Raw genomic sequence first — 24,163 nt, 5'->3', positions numbered from 1 at the left:
CGCCGAGCCCAAAAGCTACAAAGCCTTTGGAGCTCAAGTACTGCAGCTGATCGGAAAAACAACATCACCGCGCCCTCAGCCCCCCGCCGTCCCCCTTCGTCCCCTGCCCCACGGCCGGGATGTGGCTCTGGGACAAGGGGACGCTGAACAGAGGGTGGAGATGGTCGCTGTCCTGGTGTGGGGCCGTGGGGATGCTCAGGACAGCCACACTTCTGTGGGGGTGACATGTCACCTGTGTGGGGACAGGAACCACCCTGCCTCACGCACACTGCAGGGGGACACAGCCTGAGCCCTGGTGTGGGCCTGGGGATACTCAGGGACAGTGGGGTGTCCCCCACGCAGGCACAGCGACATTTTAGGGGCTGTCATGTGTCACCTGAAGGGGAGAAGGCACCCCCCTACCCCACGCACCACACACAAACCCTGCTGTGGGGCTGGGGGCGTGCTCAGGGACAGCGGGGCGCCCCCATCCCCGAGGACAGCCACACTTTTGGGGTGACATGCGTCACCTGGGCGAGCGGGGCAGACCACTCGGGAGCGTGTAGCACTTTTCACCACACACAAACTCTCTCTGCCCAGGGGTGTCCCCTCGGGCCGGTGCCATATTCCTCCTTTCCCCGCTCCCCTCACGGCGAGGTGTGGGGGGGGCGCGCGGGAGCGCGCACTGGCGGCGCGGCGCGCCCCCTGCCGGCCGCGCGCGCCCCCGTGCCGAATCTGCGGGCGCTCGCCCCAGTGCGGAAAGTGCCGCGCTCCACCCGCGCCGCGCTTTACCCCGGCCGCGATTTCATCATGCGGGGGGCGGGCGCCGCTCCGCCCGCTCCTCCTCCTCCTCCTCCTCATGCCGCTTCCCCGTAGCGTCCTGCCCGCCCTGCTGCGCCGCCTCGCCCGCCCGCTCCGCTCCGCCGCCCCCCCCGCCATGGACGGCCCGCAGGCCGAGGCGCTGCTGGCGCCGCTCCGGAACGCGGTGCGGCAGCAGGTAACGCGGCCCGGCCCGCGCCCCGCCCGAGGGGCTCGGGGGTGTCTCCCGGGGGTCGGGCGGGCTGTGGGAGGTGGCCCCCGGCCCCCCCCGGGGGTTGCCCGCCCTGCGGAGGGGTCTTGGCGCATCCCCCACGGGCGCTGCGGCGGCTCCGGCTCCGGGCGCTGCGCGGCCTGGAGGGGCCCCATGAGTGTCCCCATCCGTGTCCCCAAGGCTGCCCCATGGGTGTCCCTATCGGTGTCCCCGTGGGTGTCCCCAAGGGTGTCCCCGGGGTCCCTGCCCAGCCCTGCGGGGTGGTCCCTCGGGCACGGCAGCGTACCGCGTGTGGGTTTCCCCTCACGGCTCCTCGCCCTCGCCGCGGTGCCCGAGCTGCCTGGCAGGGCTGGGTCCGTGCGTCAGCCTACCTGGGTGTCCCCTCCCGGGCTGGCCCTGGCTGTGCCCTGCCCTAGGCCTCTGCCCTGTCTCCCGTGTAAAACAGCCCCCTCGTCCCTTTGGGGGTCACGCCGTGATGTCCCCCTAGAGCTGAGTGTGTGCCGGGTTTCGGAGGTGAATGACGTTCGTTTGGAGTTGCATATTTGCCTGATGCAGTAAGGGATGGTGATTCCTTTTGCGTGTTTTCCATTTCATCATTGTGATTAATCTAGGTGGGTGATGTGTCCTTTTAGCTGGGGCTGCATCGCATTGTCTTCCTGTCTCCCTGCTTTTACCTTCATCATCCTTCTTACCTGAGAAGGATTTGGTTGTCTTTTCGTTTCCTAAATAAATCTTGATACTCTGGCTGTGTATGGTAATGGACCTTGTGGAGTTCCTTCTCCTCTCTTCACCACCTGCCAGACCTGTGCCTGTGTGTGCCCCATGTGCCTGAATCCATATTATTCTCCTTAGCTATGCGTGTGTCCCTTGTATTCGGAGATTTGTGCGTGTGTTTCCCCATTAAATGAGTGGATTTATGGCCCTCTAATTATGCCAGCACTTCAGTGAGTTTTTATTATGAATCACTGTACAGCATAATGCCTTGGCAAGAGAGCTGCTTGTAAATAAAGCATTGATCTCTATAACCAGCCAATTTATTTAGTTTAAGATTCTGGGTGCTGTCATTTGCCTGTAAATATCAAGGCACCCCTTCTTTTCAGGGGTTGAAACTGGTGTGTGGGGCACCAAGGGAAAAATAAACAATAGTCCAGCTGGAGCCACACATACTGTGTTGTACAACTGGCTGTAGTAATTCCCGGAGATATTTGCACAGGAGGAGAGGGAGGGGATACCAAAGATCAGGGTGGTTGATGCCCCTGGATGCAGGAGTGTGTGTCTGGCAGCTCCAGGAGAAGTGGTTTAATTAAACCTAAGGGACTCAGCCTATGGAGAGGGAGCAGCCTATCTTCCTGCAGCAGTGCCTGATGCAATAAGCTGCCGTGATCCAGGGGTGGATCCCTCCCTGCTTTGCTGGTCTGTGGGACAAAGCTGCAGCAAAATTTGCCACATCGAGTGCTGCTGTGCACTCCTCCTCCTGGGCAGGGCTGGAGATCGGAGCTTTAATTAGATTGAGTCCTGTCAGCAGGCATAATTATTTGCTTCAGTTGTGTTTGTTTTTTTTTTTTTTTTTCCTCCTTCTCCTTTCGTATGTCTGAGCACTCTTTACTTATAGGTCAAGACAAAGAGTTGCTGTGTGCTGCTTTTGGATGCTCAGCAGTGAGCAGGGTGAGGGCTCTGTTGAGTCAGCAGGAGCTGCTTTGCTGCTGCCTTGATGTTTTTCCACTGCCGACCCCCCTGGCTCAACAAAGGCAATTTGGACTTACTACTTTAAAAGAAAAAAACACCAGATCAGATCCCTCCCTCTGCCACGTTACCCAGGAATGGCAGTTGCAGTCCTCAGCCCCAGAGTGAAACTTTCACGTTTTTCTTTAAGTAGTTAACAGGAAGGAAACAGCAGATTGGTTCTGTTCTTGTAGCTGATGGGGTTAATCCTGACAGGATTCTTAAAAGACAGAAACCAGGAATTTGTGCAAATGTGATGTACATAGAGGAATATAATTCCACATTGAATAGCAAGTCTGTGATTTAACAATTGTGTGGGGGTGATTGGATATCCCTAATGAAGTCTACTCTGCTAACTCTTAAAAGTGTGTTTGTCACTTGCAGCCTCTGGAGACCTGTGTGCAGGCTGGACAGAAATCTCCTTTTGGATTGCCAGGGGAGCTGGAACAAAGATCTCATCTGTGGCAAAGAATGAATCTATAATGTTCTTTTTCCCCTAGGGAGAGCTGGTGAGGAAGCTGAAGGAAGAGAAAGCTCCCCAGGTGGACATAGACAGAGCTGTAGCAGAGCTCAAAGCTCGGAAGAGGGTCCTAGAAGCAAAGGTGAGTCTGGAAATTAAATTCTGAGCTCCGCAGTTTTGTCTGAAAAACCTTGAAATCTCTTCTTAATTCTTTATTGCAGGTTTGGTCTAAACAGTCCAAATTCAGTGCTAGACTGAATCACTTCTGAAATAGTTTTTACAGGTTTCCAGCTAGTGGCAATTTCATTCTTTACCTGTTATATTCATTTCTGTTAGCATTAAAATAGTGTGGAAACAAATACATATGAGTTCAAGTTGCCCAGTAATCAAAGCTGAAATTGAGTGTATATTCACTAATCTTTGTTTGCTATATAGATTTTTTTCTGTGCAGAGTGAGAGCACATGCTGTCCACTGTGGTGAATTTTCAGATTGTTTATGGCCTGAAATTCCCTGACTGTCATAGAATGTGTTTATTTAGAAACCACCCATTTTGCTACAGTAACAAAGTTTTTGTAGATGTTTCAAATAACCTGTTGTTATTCTCAACCTTAGAGGCGAAACTGTATCCCCCTTTTTCAATACAGCCAAGCTCTGAAGTCTTTGTGCAAATTAAATGATGGAACTTGAGGTTTGTTGTCTTTAGATCAATAAAGAAGTAAAATACACTTTCTTACCCTGTGAGCTTCCCTCCCCTTCCCAGACTGAAACAACAAAAAGAGACTTTTGAAGCTTAAAATGCTTAAAAGCTGTCACTGGTGCAAATTCACCCATGTTCTTTCTAATTTATATTTCATGTAAACATGAGATTGTAGTTGTGCCTGGGTGGTACTCTTAAAAATAAATAAATTAATGAGTATATAGAGCACTTTCTGTGACTGTGAGAATGTGAGTTCACCTGAACTGAAACCCATTGACCCTGTTTGTCCTACAGGGTCACGTGGGATGAATGCTCTCTGCCAGGTCTGGCCTTGTGGCTGCCTGTTTACATACACTGAACCCTATAAAATGTCATTTTTACTGAGTATTCAGCATAGGGACTGGGCTTTGAAACCAGTGCATGAAACCTGCATTGATAACTAGGTCATCCTGCAGGGAATACTATCCAGGTGTTTTCCCAGTTTTGTGTACCAACCTCAGAAGCTTGGGGGATGTCATCAGGCAGGTGAGGGGTCCTGGTGTCCTTGTGGATGTCACCAGGCAGATTTGGAGCCCTGGAGTCCCTGTGAATGTCACCAGGTAGGTTTGGAGCCCTGGTGTCCCTGTGGATGTCACCAGGCAGATTTGCAGTCCTGGTGTCCCTGTGGATGTCACCAGGCAGGTTTGCAGTCCTGGTGTCCCTGTGAGCCCACCTCTGAGTTGGAGGGTGCCTGTAGGATACAGTGGGGAGGTTTCTTAGCACTTACACAATTTGTGTGGGCTGTCAGTGCAAGAGTGACCTTGTAAATGCAGCATCTGCCCTTGGGAGTGCAGCACTCCAGTACTGGGAGTGTTTCTCTTCTGATGCTGTTCCCAGCAAGGATCACAGCCCCTTCCACCTTTGGGGGAAGGCAGCAGTGGTGGTTTTCAAGCCCTGTGGTTCCTACTAGAAGATGTCAGAGCAGCTCTGAATTTGAAGCTTTGAGCCGGGTGGAGCAGCTGAGTACACAGAGTACAGTGCTTTTAAAATTAAACCACATTTATCATTATTGATGATAGAAAAGGGGAAAATACATGAATACACAATATTTTCTCTTACCCAAAGGCTTTTCCAAGTGATAGTGTGAGGCACTTCAGGGGATCTGAATTTATTGCACTTCTGGGCTTAACTCTGCCTTAATGATCAAAACAACTGCCTGGAGGGAAATCTTTGAAGTCTGTTGACCTCACTAATGGATTAGATTGCAAAAATCACAGGTTTTCAGCTAAAGTAGTGAGTCTTCTCTTAAACATTGTCACAGTATCTTGTCAGGGCATTAAGGTACTCCCAAGTTTCCTGAGTGCTGAAAAAAATGTTACAAATAGATTTTCCATGCACAAATACCTAAAATCATCCCTTTGGCAGAGCACAAGGATGATGGTGCTTATAATCCTCATAGTCAAAACTCTTTCATGTGAGGAACACCTTACTGAAACGTTTGTGTATGCCAAGAGTTGGATGTGTGCAGTCTGAGATGGTCTCTTAAAGCTCTTTTCGTAGTCAGGAGATGGAAGAAGGTCAGAATTGGTTTGAAAATTTGCTTTTTTTTTTCAGTGATTGTGAAGGAAGCTGAGGATAACTCACTCAGGGGAAGTTAGGTCATAAGTCCACCTCAAGTGTTTGAAATTATGCTGCATTCAGACAAAAATGTTCATAATTGAGCACTTGAATCTCAGTAGGAAGATTCCTCTTTGGAAAATGAGGATGTTGACAGGATACCTTTTCTTCAAAGTGATCTTTGCAGACTTTTGACTCACAGTGGTGAGTGAAGAGGATTTCTCCTCCTGCCAGATCAGGAGCTATTGACTGATTTTGTTTTGCCTGACTTACAGGAGCTGGCCTTACAGCCCAAAGATGACATCGTGGACAGAGTTAAGATGGAAGACACTCTCAAAAGGAGGTTTTTCTATGACCAAGCCTTTTCTATTTATGGAGGTATGGGTTTGAAGAAATGTACATTTTAATCCCTTTAGACTAATTTTCTCGTTTTTCTGGCTGGGTGAAATGCTGCACTGTAGCAATGCTATATTAATGTAGCATACAAGATTTTTTTTTTTTTTTAAGTTTGCTTTAAACTTTCCTGCTTGAGTCTGTAAATCTTTCAAAAATTCCCCCTTCCTGAAATGTTTGGGTTGGGATGGGGCTCAGTTTTTGTCTTGTGCTGTCTGAAGAGAAATGAGTGGACTTTAGGATGCATGTCCTGAGCATTACATTGGTAGAAAATGGCTTCTTTGCTGAGGGTAGGGTGTTTGGGGCTTAAGGAGATCATCAGCTTATTTATAACCATTCATCTGCACCTGAGCTTCTCTTGGCAAATTAATCACAGAATATTCTATGCTGGAAGGGACCCACAAGGATCATGGAGTCCAGCTTTTAAGTGAATGGCCCACAAGGAGACCAATAATGCTCAAACCCACTGTGAACTTTAGAACCTGTTCCCTCAGTGAACTTTGCCAATGAATTTATGGCACAGGTGAATAAATGTGGTAAACCTCTTCAGATGGCTGATATGAGCATCCCAGGAGGCAGCACAGTGCCTCTGTGGTTACTGCTCTTTCACCTTAGATACCAAATTAAACACTCTGAGTTGTTTTATTGGCTTTTGTAAAAATCTTTGCAGCCACACTGGTAGTTTGCAGATATGTGTCATTTATTACTGACAATAACACTGCTTCAGCTCGTGCATGGTCACTTCTTCTGTATTCAGAGTCCTCCTTCACATAGATTGCTCCCACAAAACAGAATCCATTGGTGGAGGGAATGTGGTTTTTAGAGTTGTTGGTTGCAGGAGTTTATCAGTTTTAGGTTGTGTCACTACCTGATGCCTCAGTGCTCTGCATCTGAACCGTGCTTCATGCTCATAAAATGAAACCAGCTGATGGAAATGCTGAGAAGGGAAGACATCTCCTCCAAGCAGTGCAGCTTTGTACAATCTCACACTTCTTTTTTACCTTTTCCTCTTTGCAGGAGTCAGTGGTCTGTATGACTTCGGGCCTGTTGGGTGTGCTTTGAAGAACAACATCATCCAAGCATGGAGACATCACTTTATTCAGGAGGAGCAAATCCTGGAGATTGACTGCACCATGCTCACACCTGAGCCAGTTCTAAAGTAAATACGGGTTTTTGTGTTCTTTTGTTTTTTGGGTTTTTTTTTGTTTTTACCTGCAGCATGTAATTTCTGGTCAAAACACACATTTACAGTGTTCTGTAAAATTATCCACAGGGATCTTGAGTGTGGGTCACCCAGTTTCACACCATAATTAGGTACCAGTGCACAGGTCAGTGTGAGAAGCTGTTGTTCTCTAAGTCAGGGAAAGCAGTGACATTCACATTTGAAGTTCAAAGCTTCCTAGCAGTCCCATTAGGTAAGAAATTGTCATTATTCCTTTTTCCAAAACATTAAGAAGACAAGGAAAAGGGCAGAAACTGTCATGCAGCTGAGATATAGAATATTGAGAATATCTCCACCTGAATTACTGGTTACTCCTCACTACTGCAGCTATGTCTAGTTTTGATCATGATGCAGTTCTGAAGGCATCTTTTTGACACATTTTAAGGTTTAGATGCATTGATCCTTCCCACAGATCATAATTTCTGAGGGGTGATGCTGCTTAACATGAATGTAATCTGAAGCAGGAGTGAGGCTGCAGTTTTTGAAGGATTTCAGTTTGATAAAGGTCTGTCCACTGGGATCACAAAGACCTGGGGTTGTCTGTTGGCAGCTGTCACATTCCTTGTTTTGTGTCATCTCTTCTAGGACTTCTGGCCACGTAGACAAGTTTGCTGACTTCATGGTGAAAGATGTGAAAAATGGGGAATGTTTTCGTGCTGATCATCTCTTAAAAGGTTTGATTTTGTTCCAAGTTAGGTAGGCCTGGGGATTTCTTGCAGTGGTACAAGCACTGGAAACAAAATCTTTCTCAAGGAAAGCCTGCTGGTGTAGCAAGTCTTTCATACTTGTGTTTTCAGTAATTAATCATACCATACCAAAAATCCCATAGGTTCTGTTCGTGTCTTAAGTGAGGTTCAGGATCTCTGGTGAAAACACAGTTGTGTCCCTTTTTGTAAAACCCAGTGTCATCAGGCTATGTAAGATGACTGTGTTGTCTAAGCCAAGGATTCCCTATATAACAAAATTCTTGTACTGCAGTGCATTCTTGTCTTAGTTTTCTTGAATTTCAGTTGCTTTTTTAAGTACTGAGAAACAATTTATTGATGCTGTGAGGGGTCAGAGTATGTTTTTCCTGTGAGAGGTCAATTACATGGCAGTGGATGACTTTCATGTGTACCTTAGAAATAGACTTCAGGCATTTCTTTGATTTGCAAAATCCTCACGCTTCTTTCTGGTTATTAAAATTTGTTTGGAAAAACAAACCAAGAAAGTCACAGGAAGGAATCTCAGAAGTAAGAAGCCTGTTTGAAAACTTTCTCAGATACAGCTCCACTGTGAATGGAAGGATTCTTCCACTCTGCCTGAGTGAGTTGTGCTCTTTGGTTTTTGAGCTTTTTCCTTTAAATTCAAGTACGCAGAACAATCTGTATTGGCATTAAAGTAGTTTTCATGATATTCATTAAGAATTTCTTTTGTCAAAAAAAGAAAACACCTCAGAAGAAGCCCGTCCAACCTCTGCCTCCTTTACTGAGCAGCCTCATCAAACAAGTGTGTCCCTGTGTTGTGCAGCCCCTCCCTATGAACAGCCACCTGCTGTTACTGCCAAACAGAGCTGTTACTGACTGAAAAGTCAAATTGCTTTTTTCAAACAAGAGTGGGAAGACTTGGCATCATTTTGTGCCTTTGTGTGTCAGGGAGGATGTTGTGTTGTAATGTGAAATGCAGTCCAGCCCCACTCTACCAGCTCTGGACCTGCCTCTGAGAACAAAACCAGCCTTGCTGCTTGGGATCAGACATTTAATTTCTAGTCTGTATAACAGAAAGTAAGAAAAAGACTACAAAGGACTGCTTGGGTTTACAGACATTATATTGGAAAGGAACTGGATAAGAATGTGTTGTTTTCCCTGTGGCACACCCGTGCAGTGAACTGCCCTGAGGACATGACTGGAATTACCCTGGTGGACGCTGTCAGGACAAGTTGTGGACATCACTTAACTCATGCTGGGGGATCCTCCTGAGCTGCTTCACACTGGGGTCAGTGATGGAGTTGCAATCTAAACTCATGACCAACTTTTCTTCCAGCTCACCTGCAGAAACTGATGTCTGACAAGAAGTGCACAGCAGAGAAAAAGGCAGAAATGGAAAATGTTCTAACACAGGTGAGTGCTGCACAGGGAGGTGGCTGCTTCAGAGAGAAGGGTGTGCGATAGGATCCAGAGGCAGTGGCCCTTTTCTCTTCCTGAAGGTGCTCAGAAGTCTTTACCCCAGAGATCTCTCAAACACAGAAAATTTAATTGTTAACAAATACTCTGAGCTTCCTGGTGGATCACATCTCCCTGACTGTTTTGGAGAGTTTCTGCTGTTGTATTAATGAATCTCTTGAGTGTTGGGTTGGTAGGGCTGAAGCTCAGTCTTGGAGTTGGTCTGCTCTGTTTCACTTGATACCCTGCAAAAAGCTTTTACATTTGTCAGTCCCTTCTGTGGGATTGTCATACAAGGGAACAGAGATGGATCACAAGTTTTGTCAGGGTTTCTTTGAGTTTGCTCAGCACTGATTTGCTTTGTTCTGAAATTGTCTCAGTGCTTTGAAGCACTGGAGATTTGTTCCTCTCTCTCTGGCTCCCCACAAAGACTTTTCCTGTGTTTACCATGAGAATAGTTGGTGTTCAGTCTGACATTCCTGAACAACTGTACAAACATTTGCTTTTTTTTGTTGTTGTTGTTTTTCTTTGTTTTTAATGTTTGTTCTTATGACTTCTAGGACAAATGCTTCCAAAGCCATGCATTGAATGAATGTTTCCTCCCAGAGAAACATTTTTTTGTCAGTGTTTTGCATCATTGAGCAGCTGTCATTAGGTTTTCCACACTACAACACTGAACTTTGACTATCATTCAGGGAAATCTCTCTGTTAATAGAGTATTTTTATTTCCTGGTTTTGGATTTTTTTTTCCTGGTACAGGAAAGATCATGACAACTAGAAATGCAGAACAGCTCTGAAAGGGCATCTAATGCATAGCTTGAATATTGTGTTTCAAGCAGCAGAAGAAAAAGAAATGAATGCAAACAAAGCCCTGCAGAAATTTTAGCTTTCTTCTCTCTCATTGCTGTATTTTTTTTGCTCCCAACACAGAGCTCCCCATGTTTAGCTGAATCTGTTCAAAAAGATCTGTTCTGGTGGGTGGTGGTGCAGTCCCAATGACTTTTCTTGTGCTTTACACCCACTCTTAAGCTCAGACATCCTGTGGTATGACTAAATCCCAGACCTATTACTAAAATGGGTTTGCAAATGTGCAAAGTGTATTCTTCTGTCACTGCTTCAAACTTCAGCTTGCTTGAAAATTTAGGTTAGAAGGGAATATTTTGGGCAGGTGATTCAGAGCTGTAGATCACGCTCAATAAAAGATAAAGAGGAAATTCATTCCTGTTGTCTTGTCTAGTAATTAAAATAATTCTCTTGTGTTTTGGTATTAGTTGGACAATTATGGCCAGCAAGAGCTTGCAGATCTCTTTGTGAACTACAATGTGAAGTCCCCTGTCACTGGGAATGACCTGTCCCCTCCTGTTTCTTTCAATCTGATGTTCAAGACCTCCATTGGGCCTGGAGGAAATATGCCTGGGTATGTGCTAATTTCATTCTCCTTGCTTTAGAGATGATTTGGAATAAAAATGAAATCTCTGGAGTAGCCTTCTCCTGCCTCTTAATCCCAGCCTCCTGTAGCAGGTTAGCATTCCTTGGAGTCTTAGAGAAAGGCAGGAGAAACAAGGGCCTGTTGGAGAATCATGAAAATACTTAAAGCACCCAAAATACAGATCCCAGCTGTGCCCTTGCTGGTTGGAGTGGTTTTCATGAAGCCAGTTAATGCTGGTCTCCAGTTTTCAGTGACTTCATGGCTGTAGAAAATCTACTTCAGGATACCAGGAGGTGAAGTTTTCTCCCCCTTCAGTTTTTTCCCTGCTTAATTGTTTTTTGGTTTTTTTTTTTTTTTGTCTGGAATTAAAAGTCTCAAGAGAAAAACTTGCACCTGTGAGTTTTGTAACAACTGTGCCTTTCTCCCTGCTTTTCCCACCCTTAAATCGTCCTGATTTTTTCTCTCCTCCATCTCTTTTCAGCTATCTGAGGCCAGAAACTGCACAGGGAATATTCCTCAACTTCAAACGTCTGCTGGAGTTTAACCAAGGCAAATTGCCTTTTGCTGCTGCCCAGATTGGAAATTCCTTCAGGAATGAAATCTCACCCCGCTCTGGCCTTATCAGAGTGAGGTACTGCCAACTTCCTCTTTCAGCAGGAGGGCACCTGGGAACAGGGAGCATCTTCCTTTGGTTCCAGGGTTTGTGCAGCATTGTTGCACTTCAGTGCTTTCTCCCAGAGGAATCCTGATTTTGTGCCTGGTGAGCCTCAGGCTCTACAGATGAATTCACAGTTTAGGTTTTAAGTACAGAACTCTTAAGATTGGCTTGTGAGAAGTAGAATCTCTGAAATAGTTGTTGTATTAGAGATAAACTCAGTTTCACTGACAGAATTTGGCTTCCATCTTAGTCTAAAAGAATCATGTCCAGGGTAGCTGTGTTCTCTACAGGGCTTTGCTTGCTTAATTATGTTTGTGCAATTTGCTTTGAAACTGAAATCAAAACGTGCTTGACCTTGCAGCAATACTTCCTTGTCTCAGCCCTGCAGATTCTGCAGTTCTGCAGCTTGCTCCAGAGAGGAAGTTGGTAGATAACCTGACTCAGGACCAGTGTTTGTGTTGCAAGATCAGTCAAGCTGGAAGGCTCAGGGTTATTGGGAATTATCTGCAGTTCTGTCTCTGGATAAAAGTGATTATTGCCTTTCACTAGGCATAATCTCTGTATTTAAACTGATCTATCCTAATTGGAAGTCTCTTCCATATAATTTGGAACAAGAGCTCCCATGCACAGTACATGTTGTAAACTTGGTAATTGATTATTTTGTGGTGCCATAAATGTCACTGAGAGGCCATGGCATCCTTAGTACAGAGGGAACTCAGGAATTTCCTCAGCCCTCCTGTTCTGTTTTGCTCATCTGGAAATGAGAACTTCTCTCACTGAAATCATCTTCAGTCAAATATAAATGATATGCTTGTGGCACATTTATTGGAGACTGTTATTATGCAATCACAGCAAATTACACCCTGATGGCTGTCATTTACAGTTAATGATTACCTAGAGGTTTTTTAAAGGTTGTTGATAACGAGCTAATTCAGTGGAAAATTGTTTCAAGCAAGAAGGCTCAGAATCAATCTCTGAGTAAAGATATATTAAAGACAAGTTCTTATAACAGAATTCATGCCATTGCTGTGTGCAGCAGTATCATTATCTTCAGGAAATTACCACCTCACCTGGTTATTTTTGGCACCTCTGACATGAGTTAAAGCTACTGATTTAATCAGCAGATCCTGTAAAGAACAACTGCTTCTAATATGGGCATCACAGCAGTCTGGAAAAACTGTAGAGAACTTCTGGAAGTACTTCCAAAGGTGGTGTTCTCTGCTCTGATTCACAGTGGTGTTAACCATGGCCTGGAGAGCAATAGATGAATTTGTAGAAAGTTTTGTTAAGAATTTGAAGATGAAACTAGATCCAGTGATGAGACTGGTTCATGTTCCAGTCTGCCCATTGTCTTGTCCAGGGTCTGCAGGATTTTAAATTACTGGCTTGCTGTGAGAAGCTGAAGCACAATGGTCTAATGCATATAATATTTAATGTGTGTGTGTTTGTTTTGTTTTCACTAGGGAATTCACCATGGCAGAAATTGAGCACTTTGTGGACCCCAGTGAGAAAAACCACCCCAAGTTTGAGAACGTGGCAGATCTCAACATCCTCCTGTACTCGGCCAAGGCCCAGGTCAGCGGGCAGTCTGCGCACGTCATGCGCCTGGGAGACGCCGTCCAGCAGGTAACCTTCCCCTGCAGCCTCACCCAGCTGCTCCTTGCCATATTGCTCTCAGGGCTGAGTTACAAACTGGCTTTTTAAAATTAAGGCTCTGACTGATGGGTCTGTCCAGTCCTGTGTAGGTCTGAACACACGTAGTGCAGTTGGAATATTCTGAATCCAGGACTGAGGGCATGGATCAGCTCCCCGCGCAAAGTTTGTGTTGTGTTGGTGCCAGTCTGGGGTTTGCTCCCAGATTTATGAGTAGTTTCTCTTCTGTGAATCAGTGAGACTGAGATCTAGGCCTGGCCCTTGCTACCAGAAGAGTGCAGGTGGTATTGGTATAGGGGTATAAGCTAAATTTTACACTTAGCTAGTGAAGAGGGGCAGTAAGGAATATTAATACAAGCAGTATCTGGAAATCTCATATTCAGCTGCTGATCCCCATGAGTACGTGGCTTGCATAATTAGGTGAATCACTACCTGATTAATCTAATTGTGAATGAGTTGATTTACCAACCTCCTCCACCCCATTTCCTCCAATCTCCAAATGTAAAAAACTCCCAAAAAACCACCAAAACACTGCCTTTAAAAAACATAAACAAAGCAAAAAATCCCAAAAACAAGAGCCAAAAAAATAAAAAGAACACCACCCCTCTGTTGTATTGCAGCTGTGAACTGCAGGGTGCAGCTGTTGTAATGCCAGTGACTGCACTGCTGCATACAGTGGGGTATTTACAAGGAGGTGATCTGAAGGAGTGTAGGGGGATGCCTCCAATGAGAGAGGGACAAACTAGCCTTTGTCCCCCAAAAAAGGAAGGAACCTGGAGTGACAGTAACTCACTGTTGGATCAGATGGAGATGGTGCCAGTGGCACAAGGAGAATTTGAAGAGTTATAACAGCTTCAGGGGAGACAGAACTTAACAGTTTTGTCTGTAACATGTCAGGTTGCCTGCAGAAGTTCAAAATATCATTACTTTGCTTCCTCAGGAACTCACGTGGGTGTTTCTTCCTGCTTTTTCTCCCTGCAGGGTGTGATCAATAACTCTGTTCTCGGTTACTTCATCGGCAGAATCTACCTCTTCCTCACCAAGGTGGGCGTTTCCCCAGAGAAGCTGCGCTTCCGACAGCACATGGAGAATGAGATGGCTCATTATGCCTGTGACTGCTGGGATGCAGAGTCCAAAACCTCCTATGTAAGTGGGCAAAGTGCAAACAGCAAGTTCCCCCTGTCAGGTCTGGTTTATTTCTGGCTTTTTAAAGTTAGGGCTGTGGGTCGGATGTGTCTGTCCAGCTCCATGTTGGACTGAACACACATAGTGCAGTTGAAATATTCTGAATCCATGACCAAGGGGCAGCTCAGCTCCCTCCACAAAGTTTCTGAACTGTTCATGCTGCTTTGGTAGGTCCAGGCTCTTTTGCTGTAGCCTGGAGTAGCCTGGGGACACTTCACTGGTCAAATTTCATCTGGAGTTAAAGGGAACTGAGTCCTGGTGCTTTCCAAAGTCTGTAACCTCTGTAAAATCAGTGGGGAAGGATTTGTTTTGCTGGAGGTGTTATTCCAGGGCAGATTGCTTCCTGCTTGAATGCTTGCTCTTCCTTTCCCTCTTCCATGCTGTGACAAATGAGTTCACTCCTGCCAGTTCAGACAGCTGGTACTGGAAGAAAAATTCCTCAAGGATTTGTTATCATCTTCCTGCTGAGTCATTAAGAGCTTTTTCATTCAAGCCTTGTTCAGTGCCTTTTCTTCCCCCCTGTATTGTTAGTATGGATTTAGACTCATCACTAGTGATGTTTTATTACTGCACATTAGAGGAATAGCAGCCAGTAAAATTCTACCAAACTGAATATTAGGAAAAAAACAAACCTCCTGCAGCTCAGATGAGTGATTTGTCTTCTTATAGAAAAGACCTGAAGGAGTGGCTTCCTCTGAATGTCCATATCTGACCTCCACAAGTCCACAGCCTATCTTTCCAGCCAGCCCAAAACTGGACATGGCGTGGGACACACCATGTAAATAAAATTATTCAACCTTGCAAGCCTTGTCAGGATGATCAGGACAACGCTCATAGAGCAGGGTGTCCAAAGCCTAACCCAGGAGTGAGCACAGCAATTCCAGGGGTGTGAAAGGAGCACCTTGGGAGCTGAACCATGCTTTGGTTTGTTACTTAGCTGACCAAAAATGTTTGTATCAGCTTGCAGTGCTCAGTTGTAAGAAGGGATAGTGGTCTGAGTAGCTTACAATCCATTCTATAAATTTACTGCACACAGTGGTGTGGGTTAAGGGATTTTAAAGATCCAACCCACCTCCCATGGGCAGGGACACCTTCCACTAGCCCAGGTTGCTCCAAGCCCCATCCAACCTTGCCTTGAACTTCCAGGGATGGCACATCCACAGCTTCTCTGGCACCCTGTGCCAGGGCCTCACTACTGTCACAGGGAAGAATTTTCTTATTTGTAAACCTGCCATCTTTAAGTTTAGAGCCATTCCCCTTGTGCTGTGACTCCATGACCTTGTCCAAAGTCCCTCTCCAGTTCTTGGAACCCTTTTAGGCACAAGAAGAGCCTTCTCTTCTCCACGTTGAACAACCACATAAACCTGTATTCTGTGTTTTCTGAGAAGTAGCTGTAAGACCCTAATAGCCTAATTTCTGTAAAAATCCTTCAGAACACCCTGAAACACCACGATTGTCAAGCACAGGGATTTTTTCTGTTGACACACCTTTTCTGACACCCTGCTATATAACTCCAGCTTGGAAAACCACATAACATCTGTCTGCCTGTACATCCCACACTGCTGTGACAGTGAGTGGGAAGCAGCTGCTGAGCCTTGTCTTACATGGAATTGTCTGTTAGGAAATCCAGAGGGAGGTTATATTTGCTGCTTCACCAATCCAGTGTGACCAGTATTCTGAGTTTCCTCCTTGCCATAACATGCTGAAATACTGAATTAAGAGCTTCCCTTGCATGTGATCTGTGTTGTAGAAGCTCCTAAGCCAGGCTTTTGACAATTCCAGTGTGGTTGATTGCCTGCTGTGTGTCCCATGGCCAAGCAGAGCCCTGGGGACATGATGCCTTGTGTGCCTGTGGCATGTGAGTGATAGGGCTGTGTGCTCTGGCCCCAGCCTGAGCTGTTGGCACAGGGCTGTGCTCTGCCAAGCCATGTGGAAAAGCTGGCCCTGAACACAGGCACTGGGTACATGACTGATTGTTTCCTCTGGAAACAAATGGAATCACTCAAATGAGGGAGCAACTGGTAAGGGAGGGCTGCTTATTGTAACAGAGCTAATTATGTAGAAAAAACAGTCATGGGAGCAGGGAGGGCTTAAGGGTGAATAAACATATTTGATGGTTAAGTGGACAAAAAAGTGAGTTGGTGAAAGCTTCCAGTTTTGTTTTTTCAGGGTTGGATTGAGATCGTTGGCTGTGCTGATCGTTCCTGCTATGACCTTTCCTGCCATGCCCGTGCCACCAAAGTTCCTCTCATAGCTGAGAAGCATCTCAAAGAACCCATATCCTTTCAGAATAAACCAGCTTCTCCTTAAGTAGAGAGGGGTTGGACAGGGAGATGTCTTGGAGATCTGCACAGCTCTGTTTCAAGTTACATCTGTATATTTAACAGGGAAATCTACAACTACAGGCCAGCATGACTTTGGGAAGTGGCCTGGAAAGAACTGAGCATTTGTTACTCCTTTCCTCTCTTGGAGGGAAGTTCCTTCATCCAGTAGTGGAGGAGATGTCTTTGTGTTGTGTAGTAATTAACTTTGACATAATGAAGGAACCAGGCCCTGCTTTCTGTCCTCACAAGCTCCTTAACAGCCTTGTACAGAACAGTCAACATTGTTCAGTTTGAGGCAAATAAGGGAGCCATTGGCAAAGCTTACAAGAAGGATGCCAAGGTGGTGATGGAATACCTTTCCATGTGTGATGAGTGCTACATCAACGAGATGGAGCAGCTGCTCAACGAGAAAGGGTGAGCTCTGTGTGTGTGGTGCCTTCCTCTGACACCCTGATGTGGGCCCCAAGTGGCTGCTGCATTTATTTGAGCCACCTGAAACCAGTTTCCTTGTGAGAGCAGGCTGTGTGGGTCATCTGAGATGGCTGAGTGCTCTCACCAGGCATTGCTGGTCACCCATCCAACATATCTCTGGGTGCATGCACAGAAATATTTGTTTGTCTGTGTGGGAATGAGCTGCTGGCTTTAGTAGGATCATCCCACAAGAGAAATAGTTCAGTGAAATGAGATTTTTTTACCAGCTTCCCCACTCTGGTTTGAGAGTGGACCAGGACTGACTTAGAACTTTAAAATTAATAAAATAATTCTGTGGCCAATGGAACAAAATAGTTAAATGAGAAGCAAAACTTGCCTGAGTATCCTCCAGTCTTTAGTGAGCTGCTTTAGGACCTGTTACAGCCTTTAATTTACTGTGGCAGGAATTTGTATGATTTTCTTTGACCTGCCTTCCTAACAACTGAAAATATGAGAAGTCTTTACAGTTTTCAGATTTGGCTGAAGCAGGCCAACAGCTGTGTTAGGGGAAAGCTAATGGTGCAGTAACAAAAAAAAACCAAAAAAACCAAACTTAATTTCCTGCTTGAAATGGTGAAAGGCATAGGATAAGTGAATACATTGCAGAATGGTAACACATCTTTCTTTCTTCCCCGAGATAAAATGTATTTCTTGCACTTCTCTATGAAGAAGTGCAGAAAAAAACAGTAGCACTCAAAATGGGCACAAAAATTATTGCAGAGAAGAAACTTAGTCCATCCAGAATCTCCCTGAAATGGTTCAGTAGATGAGTTACAGTCAATATCCCTGGTTTTATTGACAGTCCAGTGCCTGCTTTGTGTGCCTCCCTTTTTCTCTTTGGTGTGTAGGTGTCATCCTGAGAATTCCCCAATTGACTTTGCTTCAGGCTGTTAACCACAGCAAAGTTCACTGTGATTATGAAAATGGTTGCTTTTAATGTACATGTAGTAATTTTATTATTAATGCAAATTTCTTTTAATGGGTATGCTACATGTTTCTTTCATCTCTGGGGTTTTCCCTGGCTTCTGTCATCCCACTCTCAGAGTCAACCAAGTGATGCAATTAAGGAAATAAAACTTGTTTGTTTATTGCTGTAGCTTTTAAATTACTTCTTTTTCCTTTGCAGGGAATTCACTGTTGAAACTGAAGGGAAAACTTTTCTATTAACAAAGGACATGGTTACTGTGAAGAGATTTCAGAAAACATTACATGGTAAATTTGATTCTTTGTTGTTTGATCATCGTCAGGATACACTTTGAGTATGAGCTTTATTGGTAGCATTGTCCTGTTAATATTGTAACACAGCATAGGAAAAATGCCAAATGTAATTTCCTTGAAATTTAAGAGAAAGAAAGCTTTTGGAAAGTCAGTGACTGCATCTCCACAGAGCTTTTGCCCTGATACAGGAAAGGGGGCTAGAAGGAAACTTTCCAAAATGCATGGGTTTAGCTTCTCAGAGAAGCCAGAGAAAGGGCCTTGAGTTGTTTTTGACAGCCTAAATATGTCCTGTACATGAGCTAAGTCCAAGTCTGTATTTCAGGTATTTGTATTGAGAGCAGAAATGTTTAATCTTTTATTCCATGTACTCATCTACACATAACCAAAACTTCTGAGCAGAAGGACAGCTTCAGCAACCACATCTTTTTCTCGTCTAAACATCTTTTTAATGGTGATGTGTATTATTTTGTGTTCCAGTGGAAGAAATCATCCCAAATGTCATTGAGCCCTCGTTTGGCATTGGCAGGATCATGTACACAGTGTTCGAGCACACATTCCGCATCCGGGAAGGAGACGAGCAGAGGACGGTGAGTGCCCCTGAGGCTGGGCCAGCTGCAGGCACCTGCCCTCCCCTGACACCCAGGGAGAGGGCTACAGGAGCACTGCACAATCCCAGTAAAGATGGGAAAGCCCAGCTGGGGTGTGACACTGCTGGTTTTGCCAGAGTACATGTCATTTTTCCATGAGAGCATTCTGCTCATGTGTGCATGAGGCTCTCGCTGGATTCCTTGCAAGGGGATGAGAAATTCCTCCTCTGGATCCACACTTACAGTGTTCCATTGCTCAGAGACAGGCATATCTTCAGTGTTTAATTTCCTTTCTTGCTGCTGCTTTTCCTGGAATCATACTCCTGTGCAGCAGCATGGACAATGGACTAACTGTTTGCTCAGACCCCTGTGAAATTCAGCCTTCTCTGGTTCTGGACACCCCTAAAACCTTGGCCTGAAGCTTTGCTGTAGCAAGAGCCAGAGGGAAGTGTGTGTTACAGACAGAGCTTCCTCCAGCCACTGCCCAGGTGTGGTGCTCTGTGCCATTGCTGGTGGCACATGAGAAGCTGGCTGGAAACTTGGTGCTGCTTCCTGCTTGTTGTTCCTGGCTCCTGGACTGTGTTCAGAAAAAAGAAATATAACATAATAAAAGTGCTTATATGTGTCTCTGTGTGCCACAGGATGTGGTACATTTATGAGTGGGGGAACAAGGTTCAGGAGCCCAGAGTTAGGACACAGCTGACTTGGAATCCCAAACTGCTCCTGAAGTATAAAATATTGGATTTATTTTCCTTCTAGTACCCATTTACTTTCCATATAGCCTGGGCTGCTTTATATTGTGGTGCATCTCACATGCATTGCTTCTGTCCCTTTTATACCTTGCTGATTGTCAGGAAAGATCTTATTATTTTTCCCTCACTTCTGGCATGTTTTTTTTTTTTTTCTGAGGGTGTCTGTGAAGGGTTCTAAACACCTTTTTGCTGCATATGCTCCATGTGTGTGGATTCTCAAACAGGAAGTTTGGTTTAGACTGTGCCTAGGACTAAATCTCCTGGAAAGACACCTCCACCCTTAATTTTTCTGTAGTTCAGATGAGGTTAGATTTCTTTAGGAGGGCTCTAACAGACCCATTCTGCTGGGAGGTAACATTTAGGTGTCGGGAGATAAGGGGGAATGGAGGCTGAAGAAAACCAGTCCTGCTCCAGTGGTGTGAGGTATCACTGCTGATGTCCTAGAGTAGGCCAGAGACTCCCCCTGAACACTCACCATGCCTCCAGCCTTAGTCAGAGCTTATTCTCACCTCCTAAGAGTCTGATCCAACCACTAAACTTGTATTTATTGACTTGTGCTTTTCCTTTTTTCCACAGTACTTCAGCTTCCCAGCTGTTGTAGCACCGTTCAAGTGCTCCGTTCTTCCTCTGAGCCAGAATCAGGAATTCATGCCTTTTGTCAAGGAATTATGTAAGTGTGTTAAGCACTTTGGGGCTGATGGGGCTGTGCACTGGGAAGAGAGGGCTCTCAAAATAGCATTGGGATCATGTGGCTCTCCAAAATGCACAGGGAGAATTGCTGACCTGAACCAGCTGAGTATCCACAAGCTTTGGGTATCCATCAAACTCTCAGCTATACTCAAAAAACCCACCACCATTATTGTCTCTGTGTTGGTTTGGAGTGTAAAAGACATTGCTTTTTTTCCTTCTGTGTCACAAATAAATCTTTCCCACTGCTTAGGAGAAGCTGGAACAGTGGGGGTTTTTATTTTGTTATTAAAGTTTACTTTGCTTTTATTTTGCCACCTAATTTATTGAGTCTGTCCCAGAGCTGCTGAGCCTGCAACCATTCTGTCAATCTGGTAGTGGGCATTATGGGGAAAGACAGGGGCCATAAAACTGAGCAGATGAAGGGTAGGAACAGGAGTTGCATGTCAGACAGTGCCTTTTGCTGTCAGCACCAGTTCTGCCTGGGATTTGGGCTCCCTGCTCTGGATGTGCCCTGCACACTGAGCCTGGGGTTTGGTGTTAAAGCAGAGTCATGGCACTGATGACAAGGGGAAAAACTTGGTGACTTTGCACTTGGGGTGAGAGTTGTAGTGAAATGTGGAGAGCTGGGAGAGCAGGGTGGGTTTGACCCTGCGGTCCTACAAAGAATGGAACACTGGATGTTCTGTCAGAGTGAAACTGGGCCTCTGAGATGCTGCTTTTGCACCCAGGGCAGGTGGTGCCTCATGGGGTGATGCCATGAGAGGCTGACCTGGAACAGAGGCTAGACAGTGTTAAAGGAATAAAATAGGGATTTATTAAAAGTCGTTCAAAGGATATACCTTGGGCAGTACAAGAGTCTGGCCATGGCTCCACCCAGGATGGACCCAAGATGGATGCTGGGTCATGAGTTTTCATAATTTTATAAGTTTTGGTCCATTTTCATATTGGTGTTAAAGCAGAGTCATGGCACTGGTGACAAGGGTTAAAACTTGGTGACTTTGCACTTGGGGTGGGAGTTGTGGTGCAGTGTGGAGAGCTGGGAGAGCAGGGTGGGTTTCACCCTGTGGTCCTACAAAGAATGGAACACTGGATGTTCTGTCAGATTGAAATTGGGGCTGTGAGATGCTGCTTGCACCCAGGACAGATGATGCCTCATGGGGTGGTGCCTAGAGAGGCTGGAACAGAGGCTAGACAGTGTTAAAGGAATAAAATAGGGATTTATTAAAAGTCCTTTAAAGGATACACCTTGGGCAGTACAAGAATCTGGCCATGGCTCCACCCAGGATGGACCCAAGATGGATGCTGGGTCATGAGTTTTCATAATTTTATAAGTTTTGGTTCATTTTCATATTGATGTTAATTGTCCAATTACAGCTCCAGGTCATGCACTCCCATCCTCCCAGTTTGCTGTCCTCAGTTCACTGTTGTTTGTATATGGGCACGAAGCTGCAGCAGGGTCCTTGCTTCTGGGGCTAGAAAAGGATTGTTTTGTCTGACTGAACCATGAGAAGAACTTGCTCACACTTTATATAAAGTTCAGAATCACACGCTGAGGCAGCGCAGAATCTGAAAAATAAAAAAGCTAAAACTTGAGGCATCAGGGGTACAGGGAGCCTGTGCTGGGGCTGTGTAACAATCCCTGCTCTGTGCCCTGCAGCCGAAGCACTGACCAGGAACGGGATCTCCCACAAGGTGGATGACGCGGCGGGGTCCATCGGCCGGCGCTACGCCCGCACGGACGAGATCGGCGTGGCCTTCGGCATCACCATCGACTTCGACACCGTCAACCGCACCCCGCACACGGCCACGCTGCGCGACCGCGACTCCATGCGCCAGATCCGCGCCGAGGTGAGCGCAGACAGCTCACACAGCTCACAGAGCTCACACAACAACTCAGACAACTCACAGAGCTCACACAACAACTCACAGAATTCCCAGAATGACCAGGTTGGAAGAGACCTTCAAGACCATCGAGTCCAACCCAGCCCCAACAGCTCAACTTGGGGTGTGACCTCACCAGTGCTGAGTGCAGCACACAGGGCTTGGGGGCTGGCAGAGGCAGGGGTGCTCCTTTTGGCCTTGGGGACAGCATCCCCTGCTGATTCTGATCTGTCACCAGTCCTTGTGGGAGCTGCCTCCAGCTCTGTAGCAATTTAGCTGTTGAGAGAAATCCCCAGGCACAGATCTGGGTCAGACAGAAGATGCTGGCCCAGCTGATAAAGTGGGCAGAAGCTTTTGTTTTTCTTGCATGCAGAAGTGTTGATCTTACCTGAAAGCCATGCCTTGTGCTGGCTACACTGCTCTTCAGAGTGGCTCTTTCCAAGAGAAGGCTGCTGAGTTAAAGCATTGACTTCAAAGCATTGACACAACTTTTGGGTTGTGTCTGGCTTTCAAAGGTTGGACTCCTTGTAATCCACAGGCACCAAGAGGCAGAACACTGGGGTTTGCCTTGCAGCTGGTGTTGCCTGTGCTGCACCACAGGAGCTGATGAACTGCCCCAAAGCTGTGTGTGCCCTAAGCACACTGCCAGTGTGGCTGCAGTGCAGACTGGAATAGCAGAAACCTCCCTGTGGTGGGCTCTGCCTCTGCTCAGAGCTGTGGATCTGCAGTCTTGGGAGGTTTTCAGGTTGTTCTTTTCTCCCTGATGTTCTTTTCTCCCTGGTGTTTACCCCAGGCACAGGAGGAGGTGGTGCTCACCTGTGAGGCTGAGTTGCAGCTCCACAGAAGCACCTGCAGTGCCTGGGGCTGCTGAGCAGGCTGGGGTTTGGCTGGCTGTAACAGGCAGTGCCAGTTCCTCAGGGCACCCTTCTGTCTGTCTGTCACCTGGGTGACCTCTCACTGCCCAGCAGCAGAGATGAGACTTTGCTATCCTTCAGCTTCTGCACATTTTCAGCTTTCTGGCTGATCCTTTGCACCATGACAGTGTGCTGTGAGGAGCAAAGAAAAGGCAACTTGCAGCTTCTTTGGTGCTGGTTTTACAGTAGGTAGGGCCTAGCTGAATCCTGGCTTACAGCATCTTTTGGATGTGTGTAGTGGGGTTTTTTCCCCTTCCCAAACTGTGGCACAACATTACCATTCCCTCCTGGATCACCCTAATAACAGATTGATCTAAGGTATCCTAATTAATGGTTTTCTCCCCAAAAATTACCTTCCAGGTAATTTATACCTGTTCCATTGCTGATGTAAAAATTGTCCATGTCCCCAAATATCCAGCTTGATTTTGGTGACTTTGTGTTTCTTATGTCTTTGTGCCCCCAAAAATTGCCTTCCAGGAAATATTTTGTACCTGTTCCATTGCTTATGTAAAAATTGTCCATATCCCCAAATATCCAGCTTGATTTTGGTGACTTTGTGTTTCTTATGTCTTTGTGGCTTTTCCTGCAGATCTCTGAACTTCCTGGCATCATCCGAGACCTGGCCAACGGTTATCTCACCTGGGCTGATGTTGAGGCAAAGTATCCACAATTTGAGGGACAAGAGACTGGCAAAAAGGACACAATAGAGGAATAAAGAAAAGGACCTGAAGTAAAATCCTGTCAAAATGTCCACTTTTTACTGTTCATGTTAATATGAAATAAACTACCATATTATTCAAAGCTGCATTATTTGTGCACACAGGGAATATTTGGGTATTTTTTTTCTTTTCCTCAATTGCTGATCAGATTTAACTTTAAAAACTGAAATAATTGCAGCCTGAGCTGAAGGTGTTACAAATAAAACCACCATTGTATATGCCTGCCTCTCTGTTCCTGCAGCCTTGTGCTTTCTTTAGAAATGCCCCTTTTTTCTCTCATTTTTGCCCTCCTGCTCAGGGCTGTGGTGTTACAGGTTCATGCACAGACTTTCACCTAGGTTTGGATCACCCTGGCGTCTGGTGGAAGGTGGTCCCAGATGGTGTTTGTGAAGGGATGATCCCAGTGCCAGATCTCTTTTCTCCACTGTGGTTCAAGCAGCC

The 24,163-nt window shown here is 45.9% G+C and overlaps 1 protein-coding gene across 1 annotated transcript; it reads left to right on the top strand.

Annotated features, from left to right (window-relative positions):
* The first annotated feature begins 786 nt into the window (after positions 1 to 786).
* Positions 787 to 23,940, top strand: GARS1 (glycyl-tRNA synthetase 1). The gene is made up of 17 exons (XM_039726538.1): positions 787 to 976; positions 3,232 to 3,333; positions 5,761 to 5,863; positions 6,896 to 7,037; positions 7,686 to 7,774; positions 9,123 to 9,199; positions 10,513 to 10,658; positions 11,152 to 11,301; positions 12,792 to 12,954; positions 13,963 to 14,127; positions 16,336 to 16,443; positions 16,759 to 16,904; positions 18,088 to 18,173; positions 18,657 to 18,766; positions 20,095 to 20,188; positions 21,866 to 22,056; positions 23,593 to 23,940. The coding sequence occupies exons 1-17, from the start codon at positions 839 to 841 to the stop codon at positions 23,716 to 23,718; spliced, it is 2,136 nt and encodes a 711-aa protein (XP_039582472.1). The 5' UTR covers positions 787 to 838; the 3' UTR covers positions 23,719 to 23,940.
* Positions 23,941 to 24,163: the final 223 nt, after the last annotated feature.

Source organism: Passer montanus, unplaced genomic scaffold, assembly GCF_014805655.1.
Source record: "Passer montanus isolate IOZ18808 unplaced genomic scaffold, ASM1480565v1 scaffold59, whole genome shotgun sequence".
Classification (NCBI taxonomy): domain Eukaryota; kingdom Metazoa; phylum Chordata; class Aves; order Passeriformes; family Passeridae; genus Passer; species Passer montanus.
The sequence above is the reverse complement of the archived record's forward strand: the minus strand, read 5'-3'. Positions and strand labels throughout refer to the sequence as shown.